This window comes from Xiphophorus maculatus, chromosome 16 (assembly GCF_002775205.1).
Source record: "Xiphophorus maculatus strain JP 163 A chromosome 16, X_maculatus-5.0-male, whole genome shotgun sequence".
Taxonomy (NCBI): domain Eukaryota; kingdom Metazoa; phylum Chordata; class Actinopteri; order Cyprinodontiformes; family Poeciliidae; genus Xiphophorus; species Xiphophorus maculatus.
In genome coordinates, this window is record NC_036458.1 from 1551538 (window position 1) to 1579178 (window position 27641).

Consider the following 27641-nt stretch of genomic DNA (forward strand, 5'->3'; position numbering starts at 1 on the left):
GCTGAAATTTTATTTAAAATTATTGTGGATTTTCTCTCGTCTAGACAGACTCAGCATTTTATATAATAAAACTCAGTTATTGAGAGCATTGGGGAGTTTCTGTGGGGTTAAAGGTCAGGGCAGTTTGCTGGATGATCACCAACAGGAACAACAAGCAGCTTTTTGTACCTTTGGGTTAAAGAGGCAGCAACATGTAAAACTGCTTTACATCCTGTTATAATGTCATAATAATATAATGTTAGAATGTTGCTGTAACATTATAACAGATATGTTATTATACCTGGAGTTTTGCTTTTTGATTGTATATGTATAAATTTTACTTTCTGAAATAAGCAACAAACTTACTGAGCTTCTTCACATTATTCATGTTTTTCACGTTTCGGTGCATAAAGCCACGTCTTCGTCTGGCAGCCCTCCGTCTCATGACCCTAATTTCTGAGCAAGTCGTTGGGATGATTCACCGGAAATGAAACTTAAACCTGAAACCTGGCCAGGCTGTTGGTGTGTTTAACTGGTGTTGAGGAAAAATGATTATTTTTAGTGCTTAATACAGTTAATCTTACGGCATGTGTAAAAGGTATATTGAACTTTCTTATTTTGAACAAATTTCTTAATTTTGAACAGGTTTGTGTTAAGGATTTAAAACTAAACTATTGATGGGCAAGCATTCAGAGAACAGGAACCAAATGCAGATCAAAGGAGATCTCTCAATGAGGCTCCTGCTGTGTTATCAGAGGACAGGAGGCCATAAAATTAGCATCTCCTGAAGGGCAGTATCACTTGAGCCTGGAGGAGAGATAACGGGAGAGACTCTGGATTTCACAGGTATCTGTGAAATCTTATCTTATGTTTTTCTTTACCCAAATGACCGTAGAACCCAGAAGGCCAGGATGAAGCTGTTGGCTCTTTTGGTGAACCAGAGAGCAAATGGCCTTTGATCTTTGGCGTAAATTAGGGGGAGTTTCTAAGTTTCTCTGAGTGTCCAAGGTAGCTTCCAGTTGGTCAACCAGAGGTACGCCTTAATTGAATATATTAAAAAGGAAAGACACACCTTCAGTATAAGAGTTTGTGCACAGGAGTAAAAATTCAGATAGCTGCCACTATTTTGCTTTTTTGCATCAGCTCTCTCCAAAGACGCATCTTTGCCTTTTTCTTTCTCTATTTTTTCCTGTCTCAGGTAATGAATATATATCTCTGTTCCTCTGCAGTTTTGTTGTTAAGTCATACGTTGCTTTGTATGGGATTAAACTCTGTGATTCTGTGACGTCAACACGCATTGTTGTTTCTTTGCAGCAGCACGTCGCCCACTAAGACGACCCAGGAGTTTGAGGAAGAGAGAGCCAAACTTTTTTCCAAAGTTAATTTGTAAATAATATTCTTCCTTAATACTGGCAATAAACTCTTTTGTTCCTGCACATCAGAAACATTCAAACTCACTTTAAAAAACAGGAAAGTCCTGAAAAGTCCTGATGTGTTTATGATATTTTTATCCGGCAGAAATGAAAGTTACATCTGGCCGACCACACCTAAGAAATACCCAACAGGAGAAACAAAAGTGAAACAAAGCAAGTCCATATTTGGAGTTTCCTCCTGAAGGTTTATATAAGAAGCAGGCGAGATTCTGGCGGCACACTGAGACGGACACAAACGGCGGTAAGTCAAAGGCCACAAACTTTAATATTTCTCTAAAAATGTTTTACTTAAACAAGAGATATGATCAGCAAACGTTCAAAACCAAACTTCCTGAAAGATAAAAACGGTTTGACGTTTAAACGACATGATGACAAAACTTTTTTCTGAGTTAAAGAGAAACAAAAGCAGCAGAAATCTGGGATTTATTTTATTATGATTTTAGCAAAATTTGATTAAACTGAAAGATAAAATGCGGTTTTTAAAGTAAAGTTGTGTTTTTTACGGTAACTGATTAATTTCCTAAAGTTTTTCCTGCCAACATGTTTTCACTTTCATTTTGATATTAAAATTAAGTCAACAGACAAATTTATAAAGTTATGGGCAAAAACAAAAATAAAAACATTTATACAAAAAGATTAAAACAACAAAATTTCAAACTGAAAAAATAGTTTTGAATTTTTTTTCTTAATTTAAAGTAGGTGATGTTTTTAGAACAGGGTAAAAATGACTTCCTGTTACTAAGGATATGTTAAATATTCACTTCACCTTTAAACGCAGATTAAAACCATTAGAATAACAAAGGTTTTGTAGAAACAAGAGGTCTCACTTTAACTAACTTTGAGTGTCAGTATTTTGGTTAAAACTTGTTTCTTATTCATTCAGTGAAGTTACTCACAGAAATATTACAAAATATAAAACTTACTTTGTAGAATAACCACATTTTAAAGTTACTAAAGTAAGTTTAGTAACTTTAAAGTTACTTTACTGCATGTTAGACGGATAATTGTTTTCTTGTGAGTCATCATCGGCCTGCAGGGACTCATTTGTTCCAGCAGGTGGCGGAGTTGTAGCATTTAGTGGTTATTAATTGAAACTTTTTTAACTTTCTTTTTTCAGGATCAACACTGTTATAAAATGAGGCAAAACTTTCAACTGTCATTGAGTTTAAGAAAAACTATAGAACATAAAAACTATTCAGATATAATTTTTGACCATTTAATCATAAAATACATGAATGAATTTAAACGTTTCTCCTCCTTTTCTGCAGGGATTCTGACACCATCATGAGCAGAGTACAGTGGGCCGAAGATGACTTTGATCTTCCTGCTGGAGTGATTCGGTTGGTCACCCCGCAGCCAACTGACGACAAAACCTACGCCATGTATCATGGCACCACCAGGGCGAGCGCTCAGAGAATCTTCGCCTGTGGTTTCCGTCAGTCTAAAGACGGGATGCTTGGTCGTGGAGTCTACCTGAGCAGAGACCTGCAGAAAGCCAGTCGCTATCCTATTGGTCATCCTGAGTGGGACAAGGTGGTCATCAAGGTTAAGGTCAACGTGGGGAAGGTGAAACGCATCGATCGTCAGAATCACCCAATGCAGAAGACCTGGCATGACCATGGGTACGACACCGCCTGGGTGCCGGCCAACTGTGGGATGGTGCCAAGCGGCCTGGAGGAAGACTGTGTCTGGGATCCCCGTCGAATCACCATCCTGGGTGTCATTAACCCCACTGTAGTCCCAGCCCAGTATCCACATGGCTACATGTAAAACAAGACAGGATTGATTCAGTCAAATATATTTTTATATATTTGGATAATGAAAACCATTGTGAATCATTTTGACCTAAAAAAAAAATAAAAGTCTTAGAATTGTGATATTACTGGAAAACAGTGTGGTTGGTTATTGCTAAAATAGTGTTAAAACTGCATGATAAAAAATGATATAATTATGATTCAGTCCGCTCACATCGTTCCTCATAATTTCCAGTTTGTTGTGGGATTGAGACTGAAAAGAAAATGTATTACATTTATAGTTGTTGGTCTCAAGACGGGCAGGAAGTGGGCCCCATGTGTTATTTAATCAAATCATGTTGAGTGAGAACAAAAACTGGACCCATGTGGGTCAGTTTGAAGTGATTTCCTTTAAACCCATTTGGGGCCCAGTAAGGACCTACACTGGGTTTCCACCTGTATTAACCAGTAAGAGATTTATTTACTCAACCTAAGTGGTTCTGACCCGCAGCGGCTTCCTTCAGGTTGGACGGGCGCTGAGTTCCAGCTGGTACATTACTGCCACCTTGTGGTAGCAGACACACACTGCAGTCAGTTGACTAACCCGCCATGCTTATCTTACGTCGCACCCATAATTCACGCAAAGCCTCATGGGAGTTAGGAATAAGGTGGATAATACACTGGGGGAAACTGTAGTCAGTGTTAGCCAACATGCTATATTGATTAGATTTTACACAGTTAGCGCTGCAGCTAATTTTCACTTATACACTAATGTTTGCTGACTGAATGTTAGTTAATGTAATAGTGATAACTAGTGGTACCATTTAAGCTAACTTTAGCATTTTAGCTAATTTTCACTTATGCTTTGCTGTTTTTACACTAAATGTAGTACAGTATTTTACTGGAGCATTTTAGCTGTCAGTAGCATATTGACCACCAGTTACACACACTAGCTAGTATGCAAACAGCTCTGTGTATGCTAAAATCATCTTAAATTATGATTTAAGATGATAAATCATAATTTAAGATGTGATTGATGATGATTTTAGATGTGTATGCTAAAATCACAGCATATTAGCATGTTGACTAACACTGACTTTCTCCATTCAGTGTATTAAGGCAAACACTCTGTTGTTTTAGGCAGTTTAGGCCGGTTTCCCTTTCCGCTGACTTGAATTACTTAATTGGTCTTTAGCCTCAGCTTCTCAGTCATTTGAATCAGCTGAGGGACGCGTCTAAAACCTGGAGAGAGACACCACTGGGCTGATTTGACCTCCAGGTCAAAATCATTAGATTCAGTAACCAAGGGAAAGTTGATCCAAAACACAAACACAACAGCCGTTCTAATCTACAACAGAACAGCTGAAAAAGAACAGAATCAATTCGGTGTAATGGCCTAGTGAAAGTCCAGACATGAAGCTGAACGAAAAGCTGTTTTTGGACCTTGGGAGAGTTAAAACTCACAGCATTAATTCTCAGAAAGTGTTTTCAGGACCTCTCAGACTTCAGAACCAAGTCCTGGTTCTGGTCTCAACCTTGCTGTTCCTGGCTAACATGCTACTGTTAATCTGTTTCCTTTACAAATCACCAAATTACATCATATTTTATTCAAATTCATTTTATTTCAGGAGTCTGGAATAAAAAAAGATTACTTTTAAATTGGATCCATTTTAAGGGGAAACATAAAAAAAAAATTGATAAAAATTAAGTCCAAGAAAGAGAAATCATTTTTTTTCAGTCTTAATATCTTGATAGTTCGTCTAAAATTGCTCATTTCACAGGATTCCAGTCCAGGAGGAGTTTATGGTCCGGTTTGATCCGACTGGAAAAGGATTCCTGAACCGATTTAAACCAAATCTTATTGATGTAGAGAAGCAGCAGCTCTAGATATGATGGATCAGAACCGGGTCACCCTGAAAAGGAACAGGTCCGTTTTATTGAAGTCTTTTACATCTTTGGATTTTCCCTCCATGTTGTCTCATTTCAAACCATTAGAGGGCGACACTGAGTCTTTTCCTGGTTTTAAAAGAAACAAATTAAAATCATTCATGAATGAAATTCAGTACGTTTGTTCTTATGTTGTCACAGTTATTAATCTACGGTCAGAAATGCACAAACACCAATTATTCCTAAAAATGACTAAACTTCTCCACTGGATTGGAAGTTCAGGCTCAATCTTCCAGCTTTTTCCGGGACTTCTCCGAAGTGTGGATCTTCATCATGTGGAGCCGGACGTAGGTCTTCCGGTTGAAGGTCTTCCCGCACACCTGGCAGCGGTGGCGTTTCTCCCCGGTGTGCGTGTTGCGGTGCTGCGTCAGGAAGCTGCGGTCGCTGAAGCCACGGCCGCACACTGTGCAGACGTGTGGTTTCTCCCCTGAGTGGCCCCGGGCGTGACGCAGCATGTTCTGCCGGAAGTTGAAGGACTTCCCGCAGTAGCTGCAGCTGAACGGCTTCTCCCCTGTGTGGACCCTCAGGTGCACCTTCAGGTGGCCCTGCGAGTCGTAGCACTTCCCACAGACGTCACACACCCGCTTGCTGAGATGGGTCTTCAGGTGGAGCTTCAGGTTCTCCTCGGAGTCGAACTGGTTCCCGCAGACGCCGCAGAGCTCAGAGGTGTGAGTCTTAGCGTGATTCACCAGAGAGACGATGGAGCGGAAAGTCGCTCCGCAGACCTTACACGCCACCTGTGGGCGTTTTGGTGACGAAGAGGAGTCAGTCTCTTCGCTCTGCGTCACAGTCGGGCTTCCTGGGTTGCAGTCTTTGATGTGGATCAGCAGGTGGCGCTTGTGGGTTGTGTAGTCGTTGAAGCTTTTGCTGCAGAATTTGCAGGTGTAGGGTTTCTCACCGGTGTGGATCCGGCTGTGGCGCACCAGGTGAGGCCGGGTGGTGAAGAATTTCCCGCACTCGGTGCAGGGGAATGGCTTCTCCCCGGTGTGGATCCTCGTGTGGATCTCCAGGTGGCCCTGTGAGTCGAAACACTTCCCGCACACCTCGCACTCCTTTCCGTTCTTGTGGGAGTCCAGGTGACCCGCCAAGCTCTCCGGCGAGTCGAAGTGATTCCCGCACACGCAGCAGAGCTCCGTCTCGTGCCGCTTGCTGTGATTCAGCAGGGAGAGCACAGAGTGGAACGTCAAGCCGCAGACCTTACACGCCGTCCGTGGTTTCCTTGCCAGTGGACTCTTCCTGCCACCGTTTTCCGGCGAAGACTCACCGAGGCTGCTGTCCTTCACGGAGTGGACGAACAGGTGGCGCTTCAGGGTTGTGTAGTCGTTGAAGCTGCGGCCGCACACTGTGCAGGTGTATGGTTTCTCCCCAGTGTGGATCCGGCTGTGGCGCAGCATGTTGGCCCGTGTGGTGAAGCGCTTCCCACACTCGCTGCAGACAAACGGTTTCTCTCCCGTGTGGATCCTCATGTGGACCTCCAAGCCGCTGGAGCTCGAGAAGCACTTCCCACAGACTTTGCAGCTCTCTGCCTTCACGTGCGTCTTCAGATGGGTGTCGAAGCGCTCCTCGCTGTCGAAGCGCTCTCCGCACACACCGCAGACATCCTTGGGATGCGCCTCCATGTGGTTGACCAGCGACACAGTGAGCAGGAAGGCTCGGCCGCAGACTTTGCAGCAGATCTGAGTCTTGTTCTTTTTGGTCGGGTTGAGTTTAGGAGCCACTGGGAGACGAGGAAGCTTAATCTTCAGCATTGCTACCTTTTTCTTCTTCTTCTTCTTCTTCTTACTGCTGCGTTTGCCTTTGGATTGGGAGTTGGCCCTCCATTCTTCCTCACTGTCAGCATCAGAGCAGCTCGTTGAGGCGCCATCGGCAGCGTCCGGCTGCGTCGACGTGCTAGGAAGAGGATCCTCCTCTTCCTCTTTCACTATCGCCTCGCTGAACTCTGTTGAACTGCAGACATTTCTGACAAAGGGAGGCATGAAGTTGACCTTGATGATGCTGCTGTCCTCCAGCTCCTGACTCCGCCCACCGGAGCTGGAGGGATCGCGGTTTGTGTCCACGCTCCATTCCAGCTCGTTGGGTTCTTCTTTCTGCTGATGGTCAGAGGTGAAGTCTTCGTCCCAGACGCACAGCGTCAGCTGGGGTTCCTCTGCAGGGAAATACAGAAAACCAAATTTAACAATAAAAGTTGTTCCTTAGCCTGTCACAATAATAAACTGAGCTGGACGATACATTTTCCCAAAAGTTATGGCGATAAAAGATAATGTTGTTGTTTTGAGACCGTTTTCCAGTAATATAATGGTAATGGATTGACTAACAAACTTTGAGTTCAAATGAACATTGAACACTGGAACTGGAAGACATTTCAAAATGAATAAAACAACAAATAAAATGACTGATGGAGTCTCTGTTTTCAAAAAGGGCTGGTTGAGACCAAAGCACCAGACTGAAGACTTTTATGATCCAGTTTTTGGAAGAAATAGAGAGAAAAAAAAAAGATAAATCATGCAAATGGAAATAACTGAGCTTGTTTTAACTTATCATGTGATTATTTAATCTATTGCTTATTGAGACAGGCATCGCTGCTTCAAATCAATAGAAAATGCATCCTATGAACCACAAAAATAATCAATATTCATGTTTTGCCAAACATCTACAAGCTTTCTGAAGTTAATATCATAATGTTATTAACATGACGTCTTCACAGTTGCTTTCAGGTGAAATCCAAGTGTTGAAGTAAATTATTAATGACTATTATTTTCATAAAGGTTTCGAATACTTTTATTATTATTATTAATTACTTTTACTTGATTACTTTTATTATTTGTGTTTATTGATTACCTTACTATTATTACCTTACTATTGATTGTTTTATTCATTTAATCCTATTACTCATTTATTCTTATTTCATTTCAGTATGCGTTAAGTATGTTAAAGATCACAGTTTCTGACACTGACTGCAGTTAAGGGTGACAGTTGTCTGTTCTATAGGGACTGTTTTAACAGGAAACTTTCTGATCACAATCTAGCCCACTCAGCAGCTGCCGTTAATTGGGGCCTCTGAGCTGCGCGGATGCGAAACTTCTGAGTTGAACGGAAGGACAAACAGATAGGGGTTTTTGTCCCACTTAGCTATCCAAGAACAAACTGTTGGTTCTGCAAGTAAACCGCATACAACAAAAGGTCAGTAAATGTAGGAGTATACTGGGGTTAAGGTGTCAACGTCTCGAACCTGCAGATGTTTCCACTGGGTAACCTGTGTGTCACCTGTGCCCTATTGTCAAGAAGAAACTGTCTGTACTTATGTTTTTTTCTCCCTTTGTGTGGTTGATGCTCCCGTACGGTGGCTGACAGGTGCAAATGCGCAGCAAAAGAGAAAACATGCAAACAAAAAAGAAGACACCCCCGAATGAAATGCAGCAAATAAAAAGAGAGACGCAAACACCCCCGAATGAAATGCAGCAAACAAAAAGTGTTGAAAACGGAAGTGCTCCAGACCACTAGGGGGAGTCAAAGAAAATAGTATTCATTTCTATGGGACCAGATGCAAGATGCTTCTTCTTCTTCTTCTTGGTATTTATTGGCGGTTGGCAACAAACTTACAGTAGCATTACCGCCACTTACCAGTATGGAGTGTGGTTCGAGATGGTCTATAAACTTTCACTTTCTACCTTTTCCCTCCATTAACTCCTGATTAAACATACCCCCACACATACACACCTGCTTATATTATCCAACTTGCTTATAACTTTATATACCCCTCTTTGATATTCTTTACACATTCACACCCAACTTGCTCTACTCATATCCTATGAAATAGCTTTGTTTTTTTAAGATACCGAATAATTATTTGAATATGTCTACTCCCGAAATCTCTCCTCAAAAATTCTATTAAATTAAACCTTTCTTTAATACCTACACACTCTATCAGCATGCATCTTTTCTCTTCTTCATACTTACAACACTCTAAAATAACATGCTCTATTGTTTCAGACTTCTCACAATAATCACACTTTCCAGATGCAAGATTCAGAGAGATACCTTTACTTTCTTTCAAATTTCTTTCTCTGAATCTTGCATCTGGTCCCATAGAAATGAATACTATTTTCTTTGACTCCCCCTAGTGGTCTGGAGCACTTCCGTTTTCAACACTTTTTGTTTGCTGCATTTCTTTCGGGGGTGTTTGCGTCTCTCTTTTTGTTTGCTGCATTTCATTCGGGGGTGTCTTCTTTTTTGTTTGCATGTTTTCTCTTTTGCTGCGCATTTGCACCTGTCGGCCACCGTACTCCCGCCATTGGCTACGTGTTTGACTCTGTATAAAAGGAGGCTGCCCAGGCGACGCAGTCAGAGAGGTTCTTTGACACTCATGTGTGCTGTTGACCGCTGTGTGTTAAATGGCCTTTCTCCAATTGCAATTGTTTTAATAAACTTGTATCTTTATTCTGATATCTGCCTCCTAGAGATTTGTTGCTTTAACACAAGACAAAAGTAACGAACAAATCTACAGACTTCACAGCAATTTCCTGCATTTTCATAAGTTTTATTTTTAAAAGTGACTTTTCTCAACTGTTAAAACATCTGCAAATTATCGGGGATTTTTAATAAGTTATCATTTTAATTCCTGAACATCTGTCAAGAGAAAGTTGTTCATTTCTGTATAAAAAGGTGTACTGTGATTAAAAACAGACGCAGAATGTTAAGGTAAATTATACTTTTTAAAAACTTATTAGACTTCTTTTCTAGGCAATTATCAAAAAATAGTTTATTTATAACGATCTGCAAATGGAGTTTGGGATAGTGATTACATAAAAGTCATAAAAACGAGTAATAAGTCATTATGTTAATGACATAATGGCGTCAAATTTAGGGAAAATATTAACATCACTATAGCAGAAATGAACAAGAAAAGAAACTGGACAAAAATCTGATTCTATTGTGTAAATTTAGTCAAACAAAAATCGATAACGGGCCTCCAGCTGCTTGAGATCCGGGAATTAGACGGAGCCGCAGCTCCATCGGGAGGCCCGTGTTTAAAACCCCGCCGAGAGCTCACGCACCTGAGTGTCCACCTGGACTGCCTGGAGGCTCGGCCACCACCTGGAGCATCCTGCGCTGCCGGTGGAGCTCCTGCTTGGAGAGCAGCAGCTCCTCCTCATAGTCTGAAATGGTTTTCTTCACCGCCTCGAAGATCTCATCTGCGGCCGCGGAGAGCCGCTCGTTCACCAGCACCCGGAGCAGCTGGATGCTGGACATGACGCGGGCGGAGACACTTTAATACGGGAAAAAATGCAGCTTTGGAAGAATTTTCTTGGCATTAAAACCTAAACACGACATTAAACTACAGACTAGTGTCTTGCTCTTCCAAATCCTTAAGGCCGGTGCTGCCACCTGGCGTACCGGAGAAGGAACTGCAGGAACTTTATCCAAGGTTTGAGGAAACAACATTTATAATTTTTAATCTTGGCACAGCACAAACAAATTAATAAAAAATAAAAATAGAATAAAAAATATAGTGAAACGTTTAATTGTTTAAGTGACCCATAGATTCTATCTCCATATAAATTAATCTAAAAGAGCAACACCTCAGTTTCTAAATCATTGCTATAAACTACAAACTTCTGTAGGAGTCCTGCAGTGTTTGAGGCTCCCAGGGATCATCTGGACTTTGTGCAACCAAAGCAAGAGCTAGGTTTGTGTCCAGGATGTGTGGGGTGTGCAGAGGCTTTCCTGACCCTTGACTTGTCGGCCTGAATGATCATCTCTTTAGACCTGATTGTTCGTTGTAGTTCAGACCTGTCCTGTTTAATGAACGAGCCAAACCTGAAATGAAAGTTCAGGTTTTATCTGAGCTTCTGAGATGCTAATCAGCTGCTCACAGTAGTAAAAACACCTTGTTGCCACGGTTACACAGAGAGAGAAAGAAAATGATGTAGGAAACAGAATAAGTACAAGAGTTGATTTTGCATCACAACCATTTTCCCTCCACTCAACTTTCCACAACTATGACCATTACTGTAAAAAAAAACTTGAAACATACCAATCTGTTTAATTGTGTTATCTAAACAGGTAGTTTTAAGTGAAAGTTCAGCAGAAACCTTTTTCATTCTTGGCGCGTCCAGCAGGTGGCGGCATTCTCCCATAAACTCATTACAGCGCAGAACAAACAGAAATGTTGAAAATAAAACAGAAACTCAGACATTCAACAGTTTTATTGTGAAAAAGTATTTTCATACACGTTGTCTTAAACTGTACAATCAATAATTTAAAAACATCATCATCATCATCATCATCATCATCGTGTTTCATCACTCAGCAGCTTCAGCGAGTCACGAATGAACAGGAGTGTTTGTGCAGCAAAGATATTTGTTTGTGCTGTTATTGTTTTAAAGATATTAATAAATGTTTCTAGAGGTCATGAAAGGTCAACCAGCACTCCACCCCCTTCAAACAAATTTGGTGCTATGTTTGTGCTGCAAAAATTCTGTTTGTGCTGCTTTTGTTTTGAAGATATGAATGAAATCTTGAAGGTCAAAAGGGCAACCAGCCCCCAAACATGAACAAAATCAAATTTGGTGTCAATCAACTCCGTTACGTTTGTGCCGCAAACAAAAATCATCACTATCTTTAAAATGATAGCAGCACAAACAAAACTTTTGCAGAACAAATATTTGACTTTTCATGACCTCAGGAAACTTTTATTAATATCTTTAAATTTTGCAGCAACGCAGCACAAACGTTTGACACCAATTTGTTAGATTTACAGGTTGACCTTTAAACTTCAATATATTCAAAGCAAAAGCAGAACAAACTTAAAATTTTGCAGCACAAACATTTGACACCAATTTGAAGAGGGAAACGTCACTCAGGTGAGCGAACAGCAGCAGAACGGGTCGGCGGGTCACAGAACGGGTCGTAGTGAGATCTGTGCTGGAAACCACTGAGAGGAACTGGAACAGCAGCTTTTCTACAAAACAGGACAATTTCTGGATCCATTTTTACAGAATCAAAACAAATAACGAGCCAGAACCAGAAACGGACCGGGAAGATTAGTGTCTCTAGAACAAGCAGAACCGGGTCAGAAGAAGCAGGACTTATTGATCAGAACCTGCAGGAAAACGTTGAATAAAGAGAAAATAGTGGCAGCAGCAGGAAAAGAGGAGAGACGGAGATGAAGCCCTGCAGAGCATCTATTATTAAACAGCAAGGCATCATGGGACGGCAGGCGGAGGCAGCGATGCGGATCACAGGCAGGAAGAAGAAGAAGAAGACAACAGCGATGGATCCCAGGGGAGATCCGATCAGATGAAAAGCGGCGGCTCTGAAAAACTCACGTGTTCCAACTCATTTAAGCACGAGCGCACTGCAAAAACACAAAATGCTACCAACATTTTTCTCCAGTTTCTACTGCAAATATCTGAGTAGACTTGAAATAAGAAAACTAACAGGTCATTTTTCTGTTTTGCAGAAAAATGATTATTGTTTAAGTCAATTATTTAATGAAGTTAACAGAGTGCTAGTTCCACAGGCAGATTATGTCACTTATAACATTTTTATAAATTAAATAATCTGAATGGAACTAATAAAATCATTATTAAGAAATTATTGACTTAAACTCTCATAAGTTTCAGAAAAAATCCCTGTAAGTTAAAACACTTGAAATGAGACAAAACTGACAAAACAGAAACTAGAGCAGAAATTATTTGTAAGATTTTGTGTTTTGCAGTGAAGAAAGAGTGAAACGTCCTGCAGCACCTGAACGCAGCGCAGAGAGGAAATAACAAGGAAAGATGGAGACATCAGGATCTAAAGCCAGTAAAACTGTTTTGGCTTCATTTGACTTAAATAAATGTTTTTTCTTCATCACTGAAACAAAAAAAACAAACAAACTGATAAAACCTGAAATTTTATCATTCAGATTCAAAGTGAAGCAGATGAAGGCAAAAACAAACCTAAAAAGTTTAAAAACGGGTCAGAGTTTACTGTCAGTGAGGCCCGGTTCTGTCTGAACCCGCCCAGTTTCTCCGACTGGGTCGATGTTTGGGAACAGGAAGGAGCTCATCCGAGGTATTTCTGACAAAAATACTGAATATGATCAGGTCTAAAAAACTGAAACAAGTGGGAAGATAAACCTGAAGTAAACAGAACCGTCCGACCCAGTTAAAGTCCCGTCCAATCAGAACTCAAAACGCTTCGATTAACCAAGAAATAAAAACCATAAACGTAAAACCAGAACCTGGGAGCCAGTGGAAGTGGAACCGGAATGTGTTAGTGAGAAAACGTGGATCAAGGCACCAAAGCGAGCCTGGACCGGAGTCTGCTGTGGTTCTGTAGTGTGAAACGTTGCTTAGCTTATCGGGAGCGGAGCGGTGAGGTTCTGTACATGTAGTGACGCCTCTGCGGTCCGGCTCTCCGCCCGTCTCCTAGGAGATCTTGCAGTTGCTGCGGGTGCAGTTCTGCGGCGGGCTCTGCGGCGGGCGGATGGGTTTGGACCGCTTCAGGCTGTTGGCCTTGGAGCCGCCGGCCGGGTTGGCCAGCGAGTACGAGCGTCCGTGCATCATGACGGCGTTCATGCCGTTGGCCATGGAGAACGACTTGAGGTGGGACTTGATGGCGACGGGCAGCGGCAGCTTGTCGATGAGGTGGACGGGCGTGCACGACACGATGGCTCTGCAGCACAGGTCCTGCAGGCTGAAGACTGAGGGAGGGAGACGGGTCAGAACCACAGAACCGGATCGCTGGAAAAAGCAGCCAATCTGCAGCTTCGTTCACACAGCAGCAGAATTCGTAAACGTGTCACCTTAACTAACAATAAAATGTTCCAGAAATCATTGGAATAAACAATAACATTGCCATTTTGAAACTGTTTTCAACTAGCATGATAATAAAGCGGCCATTTTTACTGCCGTAATCAGAGCGAGGCTGTGGAGTCGTAAACTGTTCACACAGAAGTCATTCATGACCAACAACGCAGAAAAAAAAGACATTTTAAAAACTCTGAATTGATTAAAGGTTTAGCTGAGCGGCTGGACCCTGAGCCGGGAAACAACGGCCCTCCTGGGCCCACTCACCTCTGTTGGGCCTCCAGAACTTCTCCATGCCGTGCCGCATCAGGACGATGCGCGACAGCTCCGTGAAGGACTCGATCACGTTGAAGTTGCAGAGCGGGCTGACCTCGAAGAAGGTCATGCCGTTCTTCTCGGCGTAGGCCCGGGCCTGCTCCGTGGGAACCTGCCGCTTGAAGGCCAGGTGCAGCCGGTTCCCGACCAGGATCCGCGGCACGCCCGGTGCATGCTGGGAACAAAACGCGGCCGGTCAGTCAGGAGGTTCGGTGTTAACTCAACAAGCTGCAGGTCTGAAACATAAGACTCTGCATTTCCTTTGAATGTTTCAATAATCTAACATTTAGGAATCTGGAACCAGCAAAGAATCATTCAGTCCAGCACCTCACTGTTCAAGGGTCTCTCAATCTAAGGAGGCAAAATAAATGATGGAAAATGTTTCTTTGTGTTTATATAGATAGAAAACAAATAAAGAACCAGAATTAAATGGAGAATAAGTGTAAAAACTTCTTGAAAAAAATGAAATATCCCTTCAATGGTGACAAATTATGCTTCCTTGAACAGGTTAGGACAGATCTATGGCCCAAACGTACAAAACATTTCTTGCACAAAATCATTCCTCGATAATGAGATTTTATTCTGCTCAGTTTTGCATTTTCAGCTATTTTAGGGCTCTGTCACTTTCTTGTTAATCTGACATCAGCTGCAGCAGAAAAGTCATCTGAAAGCTGCAGGGTGGGCCTTCAGGCCCAAGGCGGCAACATCCACAGAACATCAGGAAAGCTCAGGAATAATTCAGACAGGTTGCATAACTGCTCCTGGGAAACCAAGGAGCATAAAAATATTTCTGCTTTGTTTCGTCCATTAAAGGTGTCAGAAGAGCCGAGGTGGAGCAGGAAAAGCACAACTGGAGCCCAGTCTCATTATGTTTAACATTTATTCACAATTAAAACACAAAAACTAATTATTTTATGATGATTTATTTAGATCTAGCTAGAAGAGGCACTTTATATTTTGAACATTGAATCCACAACTGACTCAGAAATGCCAAGTTTTAGTCAATATTTACTGGAAAAACGCAGTTAGATGACATCAAACTGTCTAAAAGTCTAGAAAAATCAAAGCAGATCTGTGGCTCAGAACCTTTTCAAAAGATTAAATTCAGATTCCATGCAGAGAATTAAACCATCAGGTTTAGTTATTAACAAACTTTAAAATATTTCTGCTTTGTTTCGTCCATTTAAGGTGTCAGAGGAGCCAGGAGAGCCGAGGTGGAGCAGGAAAAGCACAACTGGAGCGCACATTCCACAGACCAAAAATACCACCACACACACACACACACACACACACGCACACACACACACACACACACACACACACACACACACACACACACACACGCACACACCCACACACACACACACACACACACACACACACACACACGCACGCACGCACACACACACACACACCCCCACACACACACACACACACACACACACACGCACACACACACACGCACACACACACACACACACACACACACACACACACACACACCGATGCAGCAGACATCCTCTTTGTCAGCAGGAAGGACACAAAGCAAGAAGCTGGAATTCCCTGTTTGTGTCGTTTAGCTTTGCAGCGCAGCAGCAGAAAAGTTTTTCCTCATCCTAATCTCATCCTTCAGGCTCCTATGCAGCGAATATTTTGTTCAATGCAGCATAAAACCTTTTACAATAGAAAGAGACAGAAATATCTAACAGTACCTGAGATCTATGTTTGCTATTCACTAGGGCATAAATGGTTATAATAACAATCAAGCCATTAAATGAGTAACTGTCTGTAGCAGCTACTAAAGCAAGTAACAGAAATACATGAGAAAAATAACTTTTAGTCTCGACTTTTAAGTTTGATGTTTTTTAATTGAAAAACAGATAAAGATTAAAACATTTAATAAATATTTAATATTTGATCAATCATCTTCTTGATCAGCAAATACATGAATTGTTATCCAAGATGTATTTAAATCCGTCCAATAAATGAGAATATTATTAACTTTATAACCAAATGAAACACATTATACAGATTACACAAAGAATGATGTTTTAACACTTATTTTTCTTAATTTTGATGATTTTTTGCTAATAGCTAATAAAAACACAAGATTTAAAAATAGATTATTACATCAGTCCAATAAAAATGAAAATATTTGTAAAAATAGAAACGTGAGCTTAATGAAAATTAAGTTAAATATCTGCTTAACGGTTGTTATTTTCCCGCTGAGGCGTTCAGGGACGCTCAGACGCTCAGAGACACGTTTCTACTTAGCTTAAAGAGATCCCACACTTTCTGACATGCTAATAGCACTTAGCATTCGTCAGCAATTCATTGATGGAAATGAGAGCGTTGCGCAACACAAATAATTATCCAGTTGGAACGCAGTGTGCCAAATAGTAAAAGATAATTTCATAAAGTCTTCGTTACAGTTCTACTATTTACCCAAAGCAGGAAGTTAGTCGGTCAATCCAGGAAGTAATTAATGCAAATTCACTCATCTCAGCTTTTCCACAAAACTGACCAATCACATTAAACTTTTCTGTATTTCCTTATTTTCTGACCAATCACTGCCACTCGGATAAATTTTGAAGCTTAATTAGCTTCTTTCTAATTTAACTTCCTGTTTCATGACGTCTCTTCAAAACCGAACCTGTGAGATTAATTAAAGCTTGTGTGACATTAAATCGTAACTTTTTTGTTATTGTTGACAAAAAAACATGTTAAGATGTTCTGCAGGATTTGTTTCTGCAGCGTAAACAGTTCATGCTAACTTGAATGACCATGTATGAAATGGTTCTTTTGCACTTTGACCTTTCCTCAAGACATGCTTTCATTTGTATTAAGTGTGATATTTCAGGAAGTTGCATAAAATTGTAATTTGAGCTTAAAATATGAACTAAAAGTTAAAATCCTGTCTTTATGCGAAGATTATCTGCAACAATTACAACTTTCTTAATGAAACAGGTTTATGGCAAAAATAAAACTTATGAAAACTTTGTGGCAGCTTTTAGAAAAAGGGGCTGAAAAAAAAATCAGTAATTTTAGGCTGCAGCAATCACAACTGGAGGATTTTTATAAATGAGCTGAAAAAACCTCGATTGTTTGGTGATTATTGGTGCAGCGTCTCTCACCTCGTCAATTTCCCTGATCCAGCGGTCGATGCCGTCGAAGGACCAGCGGTTGGTGATGTCATACACCAGCAGGATCCCCTGAGGAGAGACGGAGTCACCAGAATCAGAACGAGTCAAACGGTCCCTAAACGTTAGCTTAGCAGGCGCTAGCTCTCACCTGAGCGCCGCGGGAATACGAGCGGAAGATGGTGCAGAACCGACCCTGACCCGACGTGTCCCTGTGGAGCAGCGCAGGGCGTTAGCACGACGCCGAGGCGGAAACACAGCAGCAATGGCACGATAACGCAGGAACTCATTCTCAAAGATCAATAAACTTTAAATTCTAATAAATATTTAACACTGGAACTGGAAGACATTTTAAATATCCAAAATAAATAAACACAACAAAATACATGTTTTCAAAAACAAACCAAAACACCAGACTGAAGACTTTTATCACCCAGAGAGAAACAATAAATCATGCAAATAGAAATTATAAAGCTTGTTTTAATTTATCATGCAATTAATTGATTTGTTTATTGCGACAGGCTCAGCTAGAATCATTAATGCCCAACGTAAGAAGTTCACACTCAGTTTTCTCAATCGCTTCAAAGTTCTGCTGCTGATGATGATAATTTGACGCTGACATAAAAAGATAAAAATTTTCTTTTAAGCATTATTCGTAGTACTTACAAAGTATAACGTATAACACAAGATGCTCAACATTCCTCATTCAAATTTGTTATTTTTATTCTGGAGTTCTCATAAAAGTGTGACTTTTTTCTGGTAATGAGTTTATTCATGTATTATTGTGATTCTATTTTCATACGACTGTATTTTGGAAATATTATGACTTTATTCCTGTAATAAAAAATTTAAAAATCTTAATATTCAGTTGCAGAGTTGACCTGAATTCAAAGTAGAAGCTGTAAAACAAAATGGCTGCCCTGGTACTTTGACATCTGGACTAAGGAAACCCAAAGAGCGCATTGGTGAAAAAAACAAATTTTCCAAAAATTAAATCTCAATTTCAAACGGCTCCCTGGAAAATATTTCCTCCAGAAACATGATGGAAACTGAATCTTTTCGGTGGTTTGTGGACCAACTTTTTCCTTTTTCTTAAAGGTTTTTAAACAATCCAGACGCGGTTGGTGTTCGCTCACCACAGCTCCAGCTTCACCCTCCTGCCGTCCAGAAGGATCGTTGTGGTTTTATAGTCGATCCCTGCAGAGAGACAGGAGCAGCTGTTAGCAACACGGAGACGTCCGTCAGGAAAACAGTGACTCAGCACCAGCAGGAAGCATTTAAACGCCACAGCGCTGCAGGGTTTCCCCCAGTGGATTAGAAGCCTGGCGGGCCACCAGGCTTTACTTGTCCCCCCACCAGGCTAAGCATTGTTTATTTATTATAGTTTGTTTTTAATGTTTGCCTTTTTTTTAAGACTTTATAGTTGGTTTTCAGTTATTAATCTTAAAATAACACGTTGTCATGTTTTCAAACTTCCTGCCAACTTTAAACATTTTAAACTTAAAGAAATGTCGGCCGTCCAGCAGCGTACCACCGGGTTCAGAGCGTTTTCTGGGAGAACCCAGAACTGTAAACCTAAAACATGTCAACAAGCCCCAGCACCAGCTGCAGATGAAAACTTCTCTCTTCTACCGAAGCGACAGCTAACATTTCATCAGCCAGCGCTGACGCAGCATTTTTCACAGGAAGCTGGATGTTAAAAATAATTCACTTTCCAAAACAACATCTATGTTGTTCAGGTGACTCATGTTGACTTTCACTGCTGCTGACTCAGTAAAACGGAGCAGGAAACTGACTCTGCCAAACCTGTCTGACCTGCTGCAGGCGCCGATCCGCTGCTGCGGTTTTCATGAAGCACATGAACACCTGAGGACAAACAGGTGCAGAGCGGAGCGGCCCGTTCCCACCTGGGAAAACGTTTATGTAAAGACTCAAACTGGGACTTTAATGCTTTAATTAATTGAATAAATTTTCACTTGTTGAAAATTTAAATGCAATTGCATTGCAGGAACATTTATTGTTCTTTGTGTTTTTAATAACCTTTCTAGTGGAACCTTTCTATTCGTATGTTTCTGGTACGCCTGTAAATCTGATGCACTAGCTACATCCGCTAGCTTCCATCACTAACAGCAGCGATGGAAGCTGCTTCTCATGACCCACTGGGGGTCAACATCTGTTTCTAAACGATCCGACTGGAAAAGACCGTCATCATGTTCAAGTTGTGCTAAAGTAAGCTAGCCTATCAGTGAAGCTATTGAAGCCTAAAATAGCAGCTGAATGCTAACCATGTAGCAGCTAATGCTAATATCAGCTTCCACCTTTCTAAAGGATTTATTCAAAGAGAAAATCAGATGGTTGACTAACCTGAATAAATTAAAAGCTAAATGTCTCTGTTGTTGAACTCATATGTTTATTTAGTAAATAAAATATCAGGAAAAATGGTTTTTAATGAAAAATGTTGCTTATTTTGATGATGTATAGTTTTAGATTAAAACATGATTAATTACAGACTCTGCAATCACCTTGATTGTAAACTGTAAATATTACATTATATTTTACAATATGTAAACAAACAAAAGAAAGTAGAGAAATGCTATTTGTCCTGTGTTGGGTTTTAGATTTCCAGTGATGCAGAGAAAAGCTTTTTTTTTTTTTTTTAGAAAATATTTATTTTATTTTGCTATATAAATATTTGATTATTAAAGCAGTCCCACCAGCTCAGATCAGAGTTTTACAAACAAAATCTCTGATCAGTGCAGCTCTAACTTTCTAAGAGGTTCAGATAATTAAAATGCAGCCAAATTTATGCTTAGTAAATAGAACAGAGGATTTATTTTTATAAGTGCGTAGAGTTTAATTTCCCTCCCAAAGTGAGTAGACTGGATTATCTGTGTCTAAATGAAGCTGCAGGAAGAGGAAGTTAGAAGGGAACATGATTTATTATGAAGGTCAGAGAAAATGTCTGCAGCCATGAAAAACAAAGTTCTTCTTTACATCAGCTGACAGAGAAACGGATCATTAATTCATAAAGCTTTAATTTTACTGCTTCAATTGTTATTTAAGGTAAACTGTTGAATCCTCACATCACCCTGCTAATTCACGAGGCTTTACAGCGAGGATCTCCTCATCAGTCGGGTTTTTAAAACGACAGCATGACTGCTTCAGGTTCTGACGGGTCACCGCTGCTGGCTAACAGCGTTAGCAACATCTCCCAATTTCCAGGCAACTTAAAGCTGCAGCTGACCATAAGTGCTGCTCTGGCAGCCTAATTGAATTGGAGTGAGTGCAGGGCGGCGGTCCAAGAGCCGTCTTTCCTCTTAATGCCGGACCTCACTTAGAAATCCCAGATAATCGATATTCTTCTCTGGTGTCTTCAATTGAAGCTGCTTCCATTGAAAAGGAAATAAAACTCAGACTGGAGCAGATTTAACTTTAATCTCTATTAGATTTTAGAGAGTTCATGACATTAAAGGAACATTTTCTATCTTTGACCGTTTCTTTTAAACTGTGAAGAGAAAATCTGAAGGCCATCAGTCATTTTGACAGATTACAATTCACACACAGACGTTTTCAACTTTTCACAGTACACTGCAGAGGAAACTAAATCAGTAAATACTAATAATAATAATCCCATCTGAGTTTCTTCTGACACATTAGGACGGGACGCTTCGTTCAGAGTGTACCGACTTCTGATGGCTTCAATTTGAGGAATGTTCCCAAATTTCAAAACTTTGGCTAAAGTGCTGCTTGTAATCCCAGTGTCCAGTAGAATTAAATATGATGATTCAGATCATCATATTTAATTAGTTCAAACAGGTGAATAATTCATTTATTCATCTGTTTGATGTGCGACTCCACCAAGTGGATTCTCTGTTCAGCTTGAATATGAATTAAACCAAATTAAATGCAATTGAATGTCATCACTTCAATTTAAAAAAATGGTGGGCAAAATATTTTTATTTTTGATTGCAACTGTCAAAATGAAGGACAATAAACATACTGTTTTATTACAGCCACGCGTAGCATCAACATCTGACAAAATTATGCTTGATTCGTTTAAACCAGCAGGTGGAAACATTTGTTTTGCATTTTAAAATGTTCACATTTTCCCATAATATTTAGCTTTAGCTGCAACTATTTCTTCCATGTGTCTGGAACAAATGAAGGACAAAATATCAGACTAACCAGCAGCATGTGTAGCATTAGCATTAGCTGGATGCGACTCTTTAAGGCTAAACAACACGTTGCTGTGAGAAGCTGCAGATGAAATGGTAACGAGTTTGAGTTAGCATTGCTACTCAGAACCGGAGCAGAAATTACAAACTCTGAAAAATGTCATTGGTTCAGATTAGAGCTCAGAGCGCTTTTAAAACCTGCGGTAGGGTGCTTGTTTGTAAAGTCTCTAAGCTACCACTGCCAGACACCTGCCCACTATTCTGTTGCTACGTTTGTTTGTTTTTATTTATTTTATTAAATACTGACACCAAAGATCCCCAACATGAAACATCAATCAAGTGTTTTTGCTTTTTACATTTAAATTTTTTCCAAATTAAAGCATAAAAACACTTTAGACTTTGCTGAAACGGTTTGAAAAGTAGACATATTTAAGTAGATATTAAAGCAGATGATATTTTGATTCTACCAACCAAATAATGTTTTAAAAACATATTTCATATTTCCATAATGAAAATACTCATTTCTGCGTAATTATTTTGCCATTTCTGCAGAACAGGAACTTGAGTCGGTACACAAATGAACTCTGTGGTTTTTCTGGCTCTGCAGTGTTTAGTAATAAATTAAATCGGTGATGCAGGAGAACAGTTTGAGGTTCCTCACATTCTGGGAAACATAAGTCATTTTTATTATGTAGGAAAAACACGAGAATGAGAACTAGAGCAAATTCTAAGAAGTAAGAAGTGAAAAGAAAGTGAAGAAAATAAATAAAAAGTGTTGCAATAACAGTCTGGCTGCGTCTTTAAAGAGGATTAAAGAACATTCTGCTTTTTATTTATCTCCAGCTCTCAGTTAAACCCAGTAAAGCTCCTGGTTTATCTGGATCCAGTGATAAATGCCACCAATAAACTTCTTCATCCACAACTGAACGATGGAGCAGCAAGCCTGGAAACTGATTATTGATACGAGTCAGGAAAAAAATAGAAGCTTTGTCAAACCATCTACGGAGCAGATGAACTGAAATGTATCACTTTAAACTGAAATTACTCTACATTTTTAAACAGGATTTATACTGGGATCACTGGGAGAAATCATAACTTTCTAATATTCTACTGAATTCTGAAAAACGTAGTGGAACATTGCAGCATACTGATAATTTTCTCAGAAAGATTTTGTTGCTTTATTCCTGGAACGGGTTGAGACAAAGTTAGCTAATATAAAAGCTTGATAAAAACCACTGGCAGATTATTTCACTTATATGGGAAATTATCTGTTTTTATCTAAATTAAGAAATTATTGGCTTAAAACAAGCTCCTGTTTCTTGCTAAAAAAAAGTCACTTCTGAGTTAGTTTTGATTTATTTAAAATGTAATAAGACATTTGCACCAGAAATAAGACAGAAATACTTGGTAATATTTTGTGTTTTTGCAGTGTAAGGAGTCATGTTTCAACTAGCACCCCAAAAATCAGGACCAATCAAAGCCTGCGGGCAGCTTCAACCAATCAGAATCTGTTCTCCTGAAATATTCAGGGTGCACAGAACACACACACACACACACACACACACAGCCCCTCTGCTGATGGAAATCAATAGCACCGCCGTCTCTGAGCGCGTTCAGCTGCGATCCGCTCAGCCTCCATATTTAATGAAGCCGTTTGATCTCCCTCACTGCCTCCTACTGGGTTCAGGCGCCGATCCGATTTTTATTTATGTGGAGAAATGAGGAAATTATCCAGAAACATCCAGAAGTCCATATGAAACGCAAACACAGTTATACGGAGCGTTTCATCTAAAAACAACTGGAAACTCTGGATTTTCCCTCCATTAGTCACAGAAACAACATTCCAGCTACCAATCAAAGCCAAATCATTATTTATATTGATACGATTAGGACAATGAACAGATTGTAGGTTACTGGAGTTCCTGGGGGCGCTGCAGAAAAAGCGGCCATCCTGCAGGCTGACATATTTTTCATGAACTGTTGCTGTTTTTGCAGAAAGGAGGAAAGAATCCGACTCATCTTCAGCAGATCAACCGTTTCTGTTTCAGCGCCTGACTCTGACATCAGCCACGTAATGAGGAGGAATTAGGATTAATTAGTCTGAGTGTTTGTCCAGCTGTGCTCCAGCTGTTCGATGCATTCCTTAATGCGTTCCTTCCCTCCGAGCTGCCAAAGTGTTTCACACCGTCCAGGTTTCCTGATGGAAATCATCCATCAGCGGCTGAATTATCCAGCCATTTCCAACACCTTCCATTTTTTAATGACCTACTTCTCAAACAGCAAATTTCCAAAGATCCCAGTTAATTTTTAATCATATTTTCCAGTTTGCACCACTCAGCTTCTTTAGCCACCAATCACCTTCCAGCTGGATGTTTCACCTTGAATGCAGGTTGAACTGGGACAGATCATTTAAACTGGTTCCCTTCCACAGTCAAACCTTTCAGTTTCTATTAACTGGGCTTTTCTTAGCATCAACTTCCTTCGTCTGGTTCTGATCTGGTGACGACACTAAAAAACTTCAAATCCATCCACAGAAGGCGGCGGCCATCTTTACTGCCATAAACAGAGCGCTGCGGCGGCCATCTTTACTCCCATAAACAGAGCGCTGCGGTGGCCATCTTTACTCCCATAAACAGAGCGCTGCGGCGGCCACCTTAACTGCCATAAACAGAGCGCTGCGGCGGCCATCTTTACTCCCATAAACAGAGCGCTGCGGCGGCCACCTTAACTGCCATAAACAGAGCGCTGCGGCGGCCATCTTTACTCCCATAAACAGAGCGCTGCGGTGGCCATCTTTACTGCCATAAACAGAGCGCTGCGGTGGCCATCTTTACTGCCATAAACAGAGCGCTGAGGCGGCCATCTTTACTGCCATAAACAGAGCGCTGCGGTGGCCATCTTTACTCCCATAAACAGAGCGCTGCGGTGGCCATCTTTACTGCCATAAACAGAGCGCTGCGGCGGCCATCTTTACTGCCATAAACAGAGCGCTGCGGCGGCCATCTTTACTCCCATAAACAGAGCGCTGCGGTGGCCATCTTTACTCCCATAAACAGAGCGCTGCGGTGGCCATCTTTACTGCCATAAACAGAGCGCTGAGGCGGCCATCTTTACTGCCATAAACAGAGCGCTGCGGTGGCCATCTTTACTCCCATAAACAGAGCGCTGCGGTGGCCATCTTTACTGCCATAAACAGAGCGCTGAGGCGGCCATCTTTACGGCCAAATAAGTCACTTTGGAGACGTAAACTGTTCCTACGGAAATCTGATTGCAATTTAATTAATAGCATGAATGACCAGGCAATAAATAAATAAATAAAAATAATTAAGTCTGTCTTGCAAAAAAAAAAAAAAAAAAAAAGGCTAGTTGAGACCAAATCACCAGACTGAAGACTTTTGTCATCCAGTTTTTGGTAGAAAGAGAAAAACAATAAATCATGGAAATAAATTTTTACATTTATCATGTGATTAATTGATTTATTGGTAATTACAGCAGACCTAATCAAGCAGTGCAAACATCTTCCTTTCTGGGGTTCAATGCAAACAAAGTCCCAGTTTGTGTCGATCCAGAGACTAGAAAAAATTTATTCAGTGTTTTATTAAGTTATATTTAAAAACTGCAGTCCAAGCAGCTTTTTGTGATAATTCATTAAGTCATTTTGCTGTAAACAACACTGAGGATAGTTTCCACCTTAAATCAATCAGATAAGGTGGAAATTACACCCAGTTTTGACAATTAGTTTTCAGGTTTAGACAACAGAGCATCATGTGCTACATTGGGGATGTGAATGAGAAGCATTGTTTACTCTCCCCCACTGTGACATCCACACACAGCACGAATGTTCAGGACTGTTTTGCCAAAGCGGGAGCCATCACAAAAGCAGGTTTTTCGGCCAGCAGTGACTCACCGCTGCTGTAAGCATAGGGAGACTCTGCAGATCCGTCCTGCAGGCTGTCCAGGATCTCCCCTTTGCCCACGTCGCTGTCTCCTACCAGGAGGAACTTCAGCAGGTAGTCGTAGCTCTTCACCGGGCTGCCCTGGCTGCCCATCTTCACCTCTGAACCCGGGAGGCTCAAAATATGTTATTTCCCTCTGGCTTGATCCAAAATAAAGTCTGTTTTGCCATGAACTACCTGGATGTGGGTCCGGCTGCAGAGGCTTTGTTTTTCACTATTTCTAGCTAAAAAAAATTAAATAAAGTGAGTGTCCTAAATGTGTTAAATACTGTGAAGCTTGATTAAAGGTAGTGCACATTGGGAGTGAAAAACCCCATGTAAATAAGACATTATGTAATCAAAGTGAAGCTGAGCCTGCCTTTAAATACCGATTGAAGAAACTGACAACTCCATCTGAATCCGGCTGGAAACTCTAAAAAAGCAGCAAAAACATGTCAATAATTATATTAAACTTCTCATTGCTTTGTGGTGAATTTATTTTGAAACGTTCTCAAACTAGAAATGCGTCGTTTCTTTTTTTCATTCAGGAGACGCTTTCGTAGCAACGAGAAGCTAGCTCTGCATGGGAGCTAGCGGGCTAGCCTAGCTCTCCCACAGCTGCTTTCAATCAAAATAAAATTTACATAAAAGACAGCTTCGGGATATAACCCTAAATGAGTTAAAATGAGACTTTAGAGTCAATCTAAAATATATAAAGTAGCGCTATTTCAACGAGCAGTAACGTTTTCCCCCCAGCTAGCCCAACTTCCCCCCAACGTCTGTATAATTTCAGGCCCCCTTCTCTTCATTTGCTCCGGGAACAAAACAGTCCGTAACTTCAAATCCAGGGGAACGACCCGAAAAAAGGCTGGAAGTCACGCAGGTTGTTGCGTCCAGTCCAGATCCGTGTGGGTGCACTCCGAAATCTCAGCCCGCGATGTTTCCATTTCTCTTCATGGTTGTCTGTCATAATCACAGATGTTCCTCCTCCACGAAGCGCCACAACAACACTGCCACTCGCTGCTCCGCCGCTCTCCCTACGCAGCACTAGCCACGCCCTCTTCCCCGCCTACTCTCCTGTGATTGGACGCTGGGTTTCGCGGGGGTAGTAAACAGGCGCGTCTATTGGACAAGAAATATGTCTCTCGCAGATTGTTGTCAACAATGCGCAGATGGTGGAGGGGGTATGTGGACACAAAAAGATATTCCATTCTTTCCAGAATGCTGTTAGAACAAAGACAGAGAAATTTTATCATGTCGATAAACAAGATTAAATTAAAGCCTGCAATGGGTTGTAAAGGGACAATCAGACCCTATTTACATAAGTTTATTCTAACGTCTTAAACATTTTTTATGAGCTGTTTCAGTTTATAAAATAATCACCTCAATTTAATCATGTTAATCAGCACCAGCACATAAAATAGGACAAAGTGAGATTAAAAGAGGTCATAATTTCATTCCAGTTCTTTTTATGTTGTTGCCTGTCATCAGAGACCATTTTGCATAAGAACAACTAGTTCCCAATCAGTTCCCATACAATTCCAGTGACAACCAATCAATTAATTTTATACACAACAGTCAGAATCATATTCAAATCCAATAAAAACTTCCAAAGAATCATATTTTTTCATAGTTAGTCAAATATTTTCTAAATATGAAGACCAGAAAATTGAACTGAGTCTAGCCTTTTCTGCTAGTTGCCTCTGAGAGCAAGCACAGGGTGACAGTAGTGAGGAACTTTGAACAGGATGAAACTTCCAGCTGAACCAGACCTAGTGCTGCATTTTAGATAAGCCAATTTTTTAAATTAAAGATTTAGTATATCCTGATAAAGAAGTAAGAAATAAGTAAGAAATCATGGAATAGTTTTTGCTGAATCAACCTTGAATATTATATTTATTATTTAGACGATGCTGTGAAAAATAGCACAGAAAACTTTATTTGGGATTTTAAAAGAAATGTTCTGGGGAAATAAACTGACTGGATTAATTTAGTTTTATGTAACTGATGGCATGTTTGATCTCAAGAAGTTCAAATAAATCTTTTGCCCCTTGAATTGAATAGGATACATGTCATATTATTTGGGGAAAATATTTAAAAAATGATCAATCATGGTTTCATGTTATACTTCACAAAAAGCTGGGATTTAAAATGAGGTGTGTAGACTTTTGAGAGCCACTGTAAAT

The 27641-nt window shown here is 40.5% G+C and overlaps 2 protein-coding genes across 2 annotated transcripts; both read right to left on the minus strand.

The window, feature by feature from the left end:
* Positions 1–4776: 4776 nt before the first annotated feature.
* On the minus strand, positions 4777–10460 carry LOC102225983 (oocyte zinc finger protein XlCOF6-like). Its single transcript, XM_014470302.2, has 2 exons — positions 10147–10460; positions 4777–7238 (listed from the first exon to the last, which is right to left on the minus strand). Exons 1-2 carry the CDS (start codon positions 10340–10342, stop codon positions 5317–5319), a joined length of 2118 nt encoding a protein of 705 aa, XP_014325788.1. The 5' UTR covers positions 10343–10460; the 3' UTR covers positions 4777–5316.
* Positions 10461–11282: 822 nt separating this feature from the next.
* Positions 11283–26479, minus strand: LOC102217855 (ras-related protein Rab-40C). The gene is made up of 6 exons (XM_005803196.3): positions 25428–26479; positions 18482–18542; positions 17497–17557; positions 17340–17417; positions 14158–14380; positions 11283–13784 (listed from the first exon to the last, which is right to left on the minus strand). Exons 1-6 carry the CDS (start codon positions 25567–25569, stop codon positions 13510–13512), a joined length of 840 nt encoding a protein of 279 aa, XP_005803253.1. The 5' UTR covers positions 25570–26479; the 3' UTR covers positions 11283–13509.
* Between the last annotated feature and the right edge of the window lie 1162 nt (positions 26480–27641).

Coding starts and splice junctions, on each gene's coding strand:
- LOC102225983 (XM_014470302.2), bottom strand. CDS start 10,342: ATGTCCAGCATCCAGCTGCTCCGGGTGCTGGTGAACGAGCGGCTCTCC. Junction 7,239..10,146: donor CAGTCCAGGTGGACACTCAG/GTGCGTGAGCTC, acceptor ATTTCCCTGCAG/AGGAACCCCAGCTGACGCTG.
- LOC102217855 (XM_005803196.3), bottom strand. CDS start 25,569: ATGGGCAGCCAGGGCAGCCCGGTGAAGAGCTACGACTACCTGCTGAAG. Junction 17,558..18,481: donor AGGGTGAAGCTGGAGCTGTG/GTGAGCGAACAC, acceptor GCTGCTCCACAG/GGACACGTCGGGTCAGGGTC. Junction 14,381..17,339: donor GGATCAGGGAAATTGACGAG/GTGAGAGACGCT, acceptor TTTTGTTCCCAG/CATGCACCGGGCGTGCCGCG.